General features: G+C 42.3%; 1 protein-coding gene across 1 annotated transcript in view; it reads left to right on the plus strand.

Moving 5' to 3' along the window:
- Nucleotides 1-12,905, plus strand: part of rasa3 (RAS p21 protein activator 3) — a 180,992-nt gene that overhangs the window by 159,390 nt on the left and 8,697 nt on the right. The window contains exons 20-21 of the mRNA XM_060898657.1: nt 1,995-2,077; nt 3,411-3,619. Coding sequence (XP_060754640.1) covers nt 1,995-2,077; nt 3,411-3,619 — 292 coding nt within the window. The remainder of the gene's footprint in view (nt 1-1,994; nt 2,078-3,410; nt 3,620-12,905) is intronic.

The following is a 12,905-nucleotide window of genomic DNA, read 5'->3' on the forward strand; positions in this document are numbered from 1 at the left end:
CTATTCTAGCTGCAAATGTCTGGTTTTTGGTGCAATATCTCCATAGGTGTATAGAGGCCCATTTCCAGCAACTGTCCAGGGATGAGAATTTTCCGCCGATTGGCGGATTTCCGACTTTTTCAGACCAAAATGATCGTTTTTGAGATCGATGTAAATCCGTTGAGAAATTTTTTTTTTTTTTTTTTTTTTGGGGGGGGGGGGTACGATTAACGATCTGTGGTCACCTTATAACGCAGACATCCCAAGTCTCCCGGAAGTTCCGGGAGTCTCCTGCATATTGATAGAAGCGACCAAGAGCATGCGCGCGCAATATTAAGGTCTGCATCACGCATCTTAGAATGTGCGCGCATGAGGGGATGCGCGAGGGAGACTGTGTGCAGTGTTGCCAGATACTGCTGACATTTTCCAGCCCAAAATATGTTCAAAACCCGCCAAAATGCACTTAAAAGCACCCAATCTGGCAACACTGCCTGTGTGCCTGTTCATGTAGCGCATGCCAGACAAAGAGCATCCTGATTGGGTTACTCAGCAAAATAAGCCAATCAGCTTTCAGTGTGGGCGGGCTTTTATCTCTTTTCTCGAGGACCGGAGTTTGAGTCAGTGCAGCCTATAGGATCGGCATGACAGAGAGAGAGCGCGCGCCCCAAAAATATATCAATTACATGTCATATACAAGTGTGTATCTTTTATAAATGGGGTTAACTTATCTAATGTAGCATGTTGGGGAGAATCATAGTATCATATCTATATTTCTGATAAAATTTTAGGTATGATAGCATGTATAACTCTCCTACTTATTGCCCATTTCATGGGGAGAATTGCTGGCATGTGCCGCGCGGGAGCGTCTGCCCAAATTTTTTAGGCCGAGATGAACTTATAGTTTTTGATTTAAAAAAAAATTTCCAGTATGTAATGCCCATTGTACATGCCTGTTCTTTAATTCAAAATCACCATCTCGATCTTCAGATTGACCATATGGTATCTGTATTACATTACACAGCATCCTGTCCAGATAAAACCTAGTTAGTACACACAACAGTTGAAAGGGAAGTGATGAGTGATGTTGAATGTTGCCTGCTTAATATGCAAGACCTCCTGCTACCATGATAACATCAGAAGAAAGCTTCAGAGAATTATATGATAGAACTTTTTTCTGGTTTGCACTTCATTGTAAAGGATTAGAGTATTCAAAGATGAATCACAAAAATGCAGAAATATAATACTGTAGAGCTCGTTTATATTAAAAGGTGCATTGATTTTTTGAAATCATCAAATGTGAATTGATTAAAAACAAGTCTCTTGTACCATATTAATCATTTTCACCTGGGAGTCCACCAAGAAGGGGAATTTATTTCCAAATACATTGCAAATTTTTGCTGATAAAATTAATGGTTTTGGGGTTAAAAAAAAAAATAGCCAAAAATAATTAGACCCATGCCCCCCCCCAGTTTTTTCAGACTTTTAAAATATTTTTCATTCTCATCCCTGACTCTCACTCCAGTGTTCTAATGGTACAATGTGTTTGCTCATTGCCTCAGAAGGCTAATGGATGATTAGAAAACCCTTGTACAATCATGTTAGCACAGCTGAAAACAGTTGAGCTCTTTAGAGAAGCTATAAAACTGACCTTCCTTTGAGCAGATTGAGTTTCTGGAGCATCACATTTGTGGGGTCGATTAAATGCTCAAAATGGCCAGAAAAATGTCTTGACTATATTTTCGATTCATTTTACAACTTATGGTGGGAAATAAAAGTGTGACTTTTCATGGAAAACACAAAATTGTCTGGGTGACCCCAAACTTTTGAACGGTAGTGTATGTGGTGTTGGTGGTTTATGCACATAGTCCAACATACTCATTTTTAAAATGTTCATATACAGTATGAAAGTGTGGGTAGTTGCCACGACAGAAATGTAAATCTGGGTTTGTGGAAATCTTTGTATTGTGTTTGAATTGACTCAGGTTTCAGTTTTTTGCGTTGATCCTTGTGTAAAGGTGAAGGAGCTTTGTGTCGAATCCCTATTGAGAACATCTTGGCCGTGGAGAGATTAGAGGAGGAGTCTTTCAAGATGAAGAATGTAAGACGCAATGCTGCACACACATACACGTACTGTACTGTACACCTAAGAAAGCTCATTACACCCTGCAGCTCTTTAAAGCACTGCGTGACCAAACGTACCAGCTACTGTACAGTTCACAATGGCAATGACATTCACACTTTAGTAGACAGTTTTTGGGGTTTTTTTATCCCCCACTGGCTGAAAGGCCTGAAGGGGGATTATGTCGTGGCGATTTCCGTCCGTCTGTCCGTCCCGGGAAGGGTGCTCACCTTCTGAAATCAACTCCTCTCACAATTTGTGGAGGAATTTCACCAAACTTGGCAAAAGGCCTTGTTATATGTCGGTAGTGCGCATATTGTAATTCCGTTAAATTCGGTCGCATTTTACCAGAGTTACAGTCCTTGATTTAACAACCTTGTACTTTGACAATTTCATGAAGGTGTGCTCGCCTTCTGACATCAACTCCTCTTACAATTTTTGGACGAATTTCTCGAAGCGTGGCAAAAGGCCTTGTTATATGACCATAATACGCATATTGCGATTTAATTTCGTTTGTGAAAATTTTACCAGAGTTTTGACCCTTGATTAAATAACTTGTACTTTGACAATTTCATGAGGGTGTACGTTCTTTTGAAATCACCTCCTCTCACAATTTGTGGAGGAATTTCACCAAACTTGGCAAAAGGCTTTGTTATATGACCGTTATACGCAGATTGAAATTTCGTTTAATTTGGGCAGATTTTACCAGTTATGCCCTCGATTATTAACAAACTTTGGCAATTTCATCAAGGTGTGCTTGCTTTCTGAAATCAACTTCCCTCACAATTTTTGGAGGAATTTCATGTAATTCGGCAAAAAGTTTTTCTCCCCCACTGGCTGAAAGGCCCAAAGGGGGATTATGTCGTGGCGATGTCTGTCTGTCTGTCCCGGGAAGGGTACTCACCTTCTGAAATCAAGTCCTCTCCCAATTTTTGGAGGAATTTCACGAAACTTGCAGGATTCTATGTCGGTAATACGCATATTACAATTTTGTTCAATTCAGTGGCATTTTATCAGAGTTATGGCCGAGTTGCCAGCTGGGATATTGTGCTCTCAGAGCACTCTTGTCTTCTTTTCACATTGACATACACATGAATTTATGACAAAAGCAAAAAAAAAAAATTGTAAGCAGAACCAAAGTGAGTCTGTGAGATTTCAGTGTTATCCAGTACATTTGCTGATTTGTCTGTCCAGTAGATATACGAATTAATGAATTCTGGAGACAATAGAAAAATAAAATAAACTCGGTTCCACAGACGACATAAACACTTTGTGACCTTTTTGCTTCTGCTTTTATATTTTCGCTTTCCAGATGTTCCAGGTAATCCAACCAGAGCGGGCGCTATACATTCAAGCCAACAACTGTGTAGAAGCGCGGGACTGGATCGACATCCTCACTAAAGTTAGCCAGTGTAACCGCAAGCGCCTGAGCACCTACCACCCTTCAGCCTACCTCAACGGCCACTGGCTGTGCTGCAAACAGGCCATCGACTCTGCTCCAGGCTGCACACCCTGCACCGGGTCAGTCAAATACTTGTTTATTATTATTATTATTATTGTGGTAATGCCAAGAAAGGCTTTTATATTTCCTAGATTATTGCACCATTGTACTGAAACACATTATAATTGACTGTTCAGTGCTTAGTCCAGTTGATGTCCTGGTGGATTGCAGGCTGTGGAGCATATTTTTGTGCAAGATGTATTAAACATATTACAAGATTCACCAAATTGTAAATGTTGAAACAGCTCACGGACAGGGCAAGGATAAGGGTCAATGGAACTGTTGCTCTACATTGCATTTAAGGTGTACGCCTTCCCTTCTCTCCACCCACCTGTCAAAATGTTTCAGTTTATTATAGGGGTATAACGATACGCTCCAGTCAATTCAATTCAGTTCAGTTCATGATACTGGATTCATAGTTCGATTCAATTTGATGCTCAGAATATACAGTACCAGTCAAAAGTTTGGACACACCTTCTAATTCAATAGTTTTTCTTTATTTTTATTAATTAAAAGACACGTCATGTCTTAAAGTAATGATGGACGTCGTTTCTCTTTACTTAGCTGAGCGGTTCTTGACGTAATATGGATTACTACAGTTGTGGAATAGGACTACTGTATTTTTATTATTTACTATTTACCGTTTGATCTCAAACGCATTAATAAGGTAAGAAATTGCACTAATTACCTTTTGACGAGACACCTGTTAATTGAAAAGCATTCCAGGCGACTTCCTCGTGAAGCTGGTTAAGATAATGCCGATAGTGTGCAAAGCATCATCAAGGTAAACGCTGGCTACTTTGAAGAATCAAAAATATGAAACATTTTGGTTTTTAACACTTTTTTGTTTACCGCGTAATTCCATTTTATTTTTTCGCGGTCCAGTTTCCATCAAATCGTGCGTTCTGATTGGCTTGCGAGCGGTCTGGAATCCTACGATACGGACCCTGGTTCTTTGGCGACTCGCTCGTTCACAACAACAACAAACATAGTAGCAATTTTTTGCAAAGGGCAGAAAATACAACAAGAAAAGACAACCTACAACCTCAATGTATTTGGGAAGTTCTGTCGAAACCTAAATGAAGGTTGAAAGGTGGAAGACATACAGTGGTGCTTGAAAGTTTGTGAACCCTTTAGAATTTTCTATATTTCTGCATAAATATGACCTAAAACAACATCAGATTTTCACACAAGTCCTAAAAGTAGATAAAAAAAGAATCCGGTTAAACAAATGAGACAAAAATATTATACTTGGTCATTTATTTATTGAGGAAAATGATCCAATATTACATATCTGTGAGTGGCAAAAGTATGTGAACCTTTGCTTTCAGTATCTGGTGTGACCCCCTTGTGCAGCAATAACTGCAACTAAACGTTTCCGGTAACTGTTGATCAGTCCTGCACACCGGCTTGGAGGAATTTTAGCCCATTCCTCCATACAGAACAGCTTCAACTCTGGGATGTTGGTGGGTTTCCTCACATGAACTGCTCGCTTCAGGTCCTTCCACGACATTTCCATTGGATTAAGGTCAGGACTTTGACTTGGCCATTCCAAAACATTAACTTTATTCTTCTTTAACCATTCTTTGGTAGAACGACTTGTGTGCTTAGGGTCGTTGTCTTGCTGCATGACCCACCTTCTCCTGAGATTCAGGTGGGGTTTACATTAGACCGTATCAGCGGATCATCAGATTAACGTTTTTAAAACAATTAGTGTGCACACAGCAACGCCAATACACGATTCGCCTGCACACAGCAACGCCAATACACGGATACGCTCGGCTCCGCAGGCATCCTGCGCTCCAAATCACTCCGCCCTGAACAGCGAGTGCCCTCTGGAGGGTGCGCACTCCGGCCCTGCACAGCTCACAGAGCGCGCGAGTGGAGTGCACGAGCAGTGATTTGGGACTGAGCCGCTGTGTGTGTGATCTCAGTGCATGTCGGGCATGCGCGTCACTTACCACTTGCAAGTGGAAGGATGGCAAGCCTAAAGACAATCATAACTACACAATGGGCAGTATTTGCATCAGTATTTGCAGTATTTTCATACTTTTATACTCTTTAATGAAAGGTGATACAAGGCGGAAGTCCGCGCCGTTTTTCAGCAGTCGCGTCACATGACCAACGCCAGCGAATCAGGAAGGTGGATGTCACAGTGACATTGTCCAATGACGACGCCAGCTAGAGCTCAGCACAGCGTATCCGCGTATCCACGTATTCTCAATGTTTACACAGCACCAGACCAGACACGATCTAGATTGAATACGTGGACGCTGGCGGATTCCCGTTTCCCGGCGTTTCCAGGCGTTTTAATGTAAACGGACAGTGCATCCGCGAAGAAAAAGAGACAGATACGGTCTAATGTAAACTTGGCCTCAGTTCATGGACAGATGTTCTGACATTTTCCTTTAGAATTCACTGGTAGAATTCAGAATTCATTGTTCCATCAATGATGGCAAGCTGTCCTGGCCCAGAGGCAGCAAAACAGGTCCAAACCATGATACTACCACCACCATGTTTCACAGATGGGATAAGGTTCTCATGCTGGAATGCAGTGTTTTTCCTTTCTCCAAACATAACGCTTCTCATTTCAACCAAAAAGTTCTATTTTGGTCTCATCCATCCACAAAACATTTTTCCAATAGCCTTCTGGCTTGTCCACGTGATCTTTAGCAAACTGCAGACGAGCAGCAATGTTCTTTTTGGAGAGCAGTGGCTTTCTCCTTGCAACCCTGCCATGCACATCATTGTTGTTAAGTGTTCTCCTGATGGTGGACTCATGAACATTAACATTGGCTAATGTGAGAGAGGCCTTCAGTTGCTTAGAAGTTACCCTGGGGTCCTTTGTGACCTCGCCGACTATTACACGCCTTGCTCTTGGAGTGATCTTTGTTGGTCGACCACTCCTGGGGAGGGTAATAATGGTCTTGAATTTCCTCCATTTGTACACAATCTGTTTGACTGTGGATTGGTGGAGTCCAAACTCTTTAGAGATGGTTTTGTAACCTTTTCCAGCCTGATGAGCATCAACAGCAGTTTTTCTGAGGTCCTCAGAAATCTCCTTTGTTCATGCCATGATGCACTTCCACAAACGTGTGTTGTGAAGATCAGACTTTGATAGATCCCTGTTCTTTAAATAAAACAGGGCGCCCACTCACACCTGATTGTCATCCCATTGATTGAAAACACCTGACTCTAATTTCACCTTCAAATTAACTGCTAATCCTAGAGGTTGACATACTTTTGCCACTCACAGATATGTAATATTGGATCATTTTCCTCAATAAATAAATGAACAAGTATAATATTTTTGTCTCATTTGTTTAACTGGGTTCTCTTTATCTACTTTTAGGACTTGTGTGAAAATCTGATGATGTTTTAGGTCATATTTATGCAGAAATATAGAAAATTCTAAAGGGTTCACAAACTTTCAAGCACCACTGTACCTGGCAAAGAACTAAACATGTTGCTGTGCAACTTTTTCATGTCCGCAACAAAGAAAAATGGCGAGGTGTACAAGCCGTCCTCGCTCACGTCTTGTAGCAGGTTTGTTCTAAATATGGTTTCCGTTTCGGGTGCTCTCATTTTCTGTTAGAATTTAGTAAAGAAAAAATAAATATATTATTTACCAGCTTAAGGTCGGTCCGTATCGTGAAATACCGTGACCTTGGCCTTGAATACTGACCTCGGCCCAGAGGCCTCGGTCAGTATTTTCAAGACCTTGGTCATGGTATTTCACGATACGGACCTCCCAGCTGGTAAATTCCAGATGTTATTTCATAGTTTTGATGTCTTCAGTATAGTCACAATACAGAAAAACCTATGAATGAGGAGAGTAGGGGTGTACAAACTTTAGACTGATACTACAAATAAAAAAATGAATACTGAAAACAAAACATACTACAGGTTCAGCATGTCTTAAAAATGCATAAATAAATGTATAAATCCTCCCAAACATTTGATTGAAGTCTCTGATACAGGGATAATGATCGACTGAAATCTGAGGCATCAATTTAACTGGAAACAGCTCAAACGTTGACAAAAATGCCCGTTTTTCACGACCTCTTTTCTTAGATCATGGTGGTGTGCTGCTGGTGTCATTTTCAAACTACTGAAGAACTCCTTATAACTATTATAATGTAAAGTATAACTGTATAACGCGTCTTGGTTGCTCCGGAGCTAATGGGCCCAGCGTACTCTCTATACAGTGTATCTGAACTCTGTGGGTTGCACAGATTGGGACCTCCGTCCAAACTGTGAAATTGCAATAGATGCATAATTAATACAATGCTGAATTTCACCATGAGAATCACACATTTCAATGATTCACGCCAGATTATTTTGTATTTGATAAATCGTGTCACAGTGCACTATTACAACCCAAGTTTGTTGGGGAAACTTTATTAGAAAATTGGTCAGAAGAGAAGTCATGATAGCTGGCCAAGATGTGTTTGTGGTTTCTCTGTGTTTTTGTTTTTCACACATGGTTATATTGGGTGAGAGTAAGTTACAGTGTCTTGCAAAAGTATTCATCCCCCTTGGTGTTTGTCCTGTTTTGTTGCATTACAAGCTGGAATTAAAATGGATTTTTGGAGGGTTAGCACCATTTGATTTACACAACATGCCTAACATTTTAAAGATGAACTTTTTTTTTGGTGACACAAACAATAATTAAGATGTGCATAGGTATTCACCCCCCACCCCAAGTCAATACTTTGTAGAGCCACCTTTTGCTGCAGTTACAGCTGCAAGTCTCTTGGGGTGTCTCTCTATTACTTTAGCACATCTAGCCACTGGGATTTTTGCCCATTCCTCAAGGCAAAACTGCTCCAACTCCTTCAAGTTAGATGGGTTGTGTTGGTGTACAGCAATCTTCAAGTTCTGCCACAGATTCTCAATTGGATTGAGGTCTGGGCTTTGACTAGGCCATTCCAAGACATTTAAATGTTTCCCTTTAAACCACTCCAGTGTAGCTTTAGCAGTATGTTCAGGGTCATGGTCCTGCTGGAATGTGAACCTTCGTCCCAGTCTCAAACCTCTGGCCGACTCAAACAGGTTTTCCTCCAGAATTGCCCTGTATTTAGTGCCATCCATCTTTCCTTCAGTCCTGACCAGCTTTCCTGTCCCTGCAGATGAAAAATATCCCCACAGCATGATGCTGCCACCACCATGCTTCACTGTAGGAATGGTGTTCTCAGGGTGTTGGGTTTGCGCCACACATGGCGTTTCCCATGATGGCCAAAAAGATCAATTTTAGTCTCATTTGACCAGAGAATCTTCTTCCATGTGTTTGGGGAGTCTGCCACATGCTGTTGGGCAAACTCCAAATGTGTTTTCTTAAGCAATTACTTTTTTCTTCCCACTCTAGCATAAAGCCCCGCTCTGTGGAGTGTATGGCTTAAAGTGGTCCTATGGACAGATACTCCCATCTCTGCTGTGGATCTTTGCAGCCCCTTCAGTGTTATCTTTGGTGTCTTTGTTGCATCTCTGATTAATGCAGCTTCCGGGAGTGTACGCTGGCGTGCCTGTCTGCCGCTGCTCGCTGGACCTGATCCTCTGTTGTAAACTTTGTTTGGAGTTTACTTGGATCTACTCACTTTTTACGGACGTATACTAAATTGACATCACCTAACCTGGGATTACTATTGTTGTACCAATTTAAATAAATGTTGGATTACTACTTTCGGCTGGAACTTGCTTTCTCTCCTGTGGGTAACGCCAACGATTACACCGGCCTAACTCGAGCTCTCTCAGCCGCGAACAAACTCAGACTGCTTGGCATAGGCATGTGTAAGTTTCTCCTTTCTCATGTTTGTGCTCGGGTTTGCGCTATAGCCAGTGCTGGTAGTCACCACTGCCCTCACTGATTTGTGTCAGTCTGTGTGTTCAGGTTGATGGCCTATCGAGGTCAAAATGTGGTTGTGTATAGTTAGCTAACCTATCATTCTATGGGGAGTTTTTCAAGATGCGTTCTGGCGCTGAAAGTTGGAGTAGCCTCAAACTTTTCTGCCCATTGCTGTGGATTTTATGTAGCATTACTATTGGGTGTTCTCTAACCTAATGTGTGGCCATGGGCTTATCATATATCCCAGCCGAACTGCTAAAAATTAACTCGTCATCCCTCCATCTAAATGTGGATGTCTACAGCCTGTGCATCGACCTTTCCATTGCTCGCCAGCCTCGCTACATACACAGAGGTTCTCGTCGCAAAGTCTGTTGTTATACAGAATTCTCGGGTGTCATCCCCACCCAAATATCCACAACGTCAACTTGTCCTTCGTCTACAGCATTCAGAAAGGGAGGCGTAAATTAAGGAAACCTTACGACATTACCGTCGAGCCCTGCTCCTCTGCCTCCCACTAACTATATCCCTGTCCACTGGTTGCCACGTTCCCTCCCTGTAAACAGAGCTGACGTTAAAAACCTGCGTTCCCTAACATTCCACAGGATTTTACCGGCAGCAACTACACAACGATCGGACTCATTTAACGCCAAATTCGCTCTGTTCAATGCTAGGTCTCTATCAAATAAGACATTTATTTTAAATGACATTATGTCTCTCGTATGCTGGACTTCTTATTTTTAACAGAGACTTGGTTAGCCGTTGGTGACGTCTCTCCTTTTGGAGACCTCTCCTTTTGGAGACCTCTGCCCCTCCCACTGCAGCTTCCTGAACTCACCTAGACTGACTGGCCGTGGGGGTGGTATAGCCACCGTTTTTAAAACTTGCCTTAATTGTAAATCTGTGCCCACTGATACTTATTCCTCTTTTGAAGTTCAAGTTCTCAAAATCCATGTCTCAGTTCCTATATTATGTGCTCTTGTCTACAGACCTCCTAAAACCAACAGCCTGTTTATTCAAGAGTTCTCCGACCTCTTATCAACTCTGGCCTCCCAATCTGATAAACTCTTAATATTAGGTGATTTTAATATACATGTTTGTTGCCCAACCAAACCCATGGTTAAAGAATTTGTAAACTTAATTGACTCTTTCAGTCTCTGTCAATCTGTCTCTGGTCCAACACATTATAAGGGCCACACTTTAGATCTTGTCCTATCCTCTGGCCTCTCTGTGTCTGGTCTTGACACGGGAGTCTCTGACCACTCCTTGATAGTGTTTGATTCCTCTTTACCCCACCTCAGTCCAAGCCCTCCACTGCCCCCCTCGCTGACCAGGCGCATAAACTCTGCCACAGCCTTACATTTCTCTAACACTTTCATGGTCTCACAAGCTCAGCACATTTCTTCTGTCCTCTCTTCCTGTAATGATACAGAGGAGCTACTCTCTCTGTTTAATGCCTCCTGCTCTGTCACTCTAGACTCTGTAGCGCCCTTAACACCTAGACAGCCCAACCTTACTTTTGTGCGCACCCCTTGGCTAAATGACTCCACCCGTTCCTCAGGACAAGCCTGTAGGAGGGCAGAGTGAAAGTGGAAAAAAGACAAGCTACAAGTGCCTTATGAGTTGTTCAGGGATAATTTAAAAACGTATCAATGTTCTGTTAGGAAGGCCAAAGAACAGTATTACTCAGACTTAATTTCTACAAATGCCCACCGACCTAAAGTGCTGTTCAACACCATAAATTCAATTTTAAATTCTGTTACCACTGCTGGCACATTTACCCCATCTAATGAATCTTGTGAGCGCTTCTCAACCTTCACCAACAAAATTGATCTGATAAGAGCCGGTATCATTCTTCCACTATCAGACCCCTCAGATTCTCGTGCCATCACCTCCCATTTCCAACACTTTCAGTCATTATCATGCTCACAGCTAACAGAAGTGGTTCAAAACATGAAGCCTACTTACTGCCCTCTGGACATCCTGCCATTACGTCTCTTTAAGGAGGCTTTCTCTATCCTTTGTCCCATTGTCTTGGCCCTCATCAAAAGCTCCTTAATGAGTGGCAGTGTCCCTTTGAGCTTTAAACATGCCATTGTACAGCCACTCCTCAAGAAACCCTCACTTGACAGTTGCCCCTTTTCCACCAAAGCAGTTCCAGGGCTGGTTCGGGGCCAGTGCTTAGTTTGGAACCGGGTTTTCTGTTTCCACTGACAAAGAACTGGCTCTGGGGCCAGAAAAACCGGTTCCAGGCTAGCACCAACTCTCTGCTGAGCCAGAGGAAAGAACCGCTTACGTCAGCGGGGGGGCGGAGTTGTTAAGACCAACAACAATAACAAGACCACGAAAGATCGCCATTTTTAAGCGACGAGAAGCAGCAGCTGTACAATCGCGAAGTCATCCATTATTATTATTGTTGTTGTTGCTGCTGCTGCTGCTTCCGTGTTGTTTTTGCTTCGATATTCGCGCCAAGGTTTATGCAAACGTAGTGACGTAACTGACGTATACAGCAACGTAACTGACGTATACAGCGACGTAATGATGTGTCTCCTCTTAGCACCGCGAGCTATGGAAAAGCAAACTGGTTCTCAGCTGGCTCGCGAGTTGAACGAGTTGTGAACCAGCACCAGCACTGGCCCCGAACCAGCCCTGGAACTGATTTGGTGGAAAAGGGGTATCTGACAACCTCAAAAATTATAGACCCATCTCTAAGCTGCCTTTCATGTCAAAGATTCTAGAAAAGGTTTTTTTAACCAGATTTCCTCTTATTTGAAAACATTCAATATTTATGATAAATTTCAGTCTGGCTTTAGATCTGTGCACAGCATAGAATCTGCTCTTTTAAAAGTACACAATGACATCCTTCTCACTATTGACTCTGGGTCTTGTGCTATTTTAGTACTGCTTGATCTAAGTGCAGCTTTTGACACAATTGACCATGACATTCTTTTTAAAAGACTAGAGGAAGACGTTGGTTGGAAGGGGCAGGTACTAAAATGGTTCCACTCCTACCTAACAAACAGACACTTCTCTGTCAGGATTGGAAACTGCTCATCCTCCTCCACCCCTATCAAATGTGGAATCCCTCAAGGCTCCATCCTGGGTCCTCTTCTGTTTTCTTTATACATGCTTCGGCTTGGGTCAATTTTTAAGAGACACAATATTTCCTATCACTGCTACGCAGGTGATACTCAGTTTTACCTGCCAGCTTCACCTGATCCCTAGTCTGGTTAACACCAGACCATATCACAAGTGAAATATGGTCTGGAATCCGCCTATTGAATTTCTCGTAGGGGAGGTGTGGTTTACGATTGTCAACGGCCGTTTATTGGATGTTGCGAATGTCTATCATTTGGCGTATACGTAGCCCATAGCCAATCATGGCAGTTGTACCCGGTGACGTAGTTAGAGCGACGAAGACGACGAAGAGGCGAAGAAGAGAAGGAAATATGTCTTTTCAGATC

The sequence above is a fragment of the Neoarius graeffei genome, chromosome 18, assembly GCF_027579695.1.
Source record: "Neoarius graeffei isolate fNeoGra1 chromosome 18, fNeoGra1.pri, whole genome shotgun sequence".
Lineage (NCBI taxonomy): Eukaryota > Metazoa > Chordata > Actinopteri > Siluriformes > Ariidae > Neoarius > Neoarius graeffei.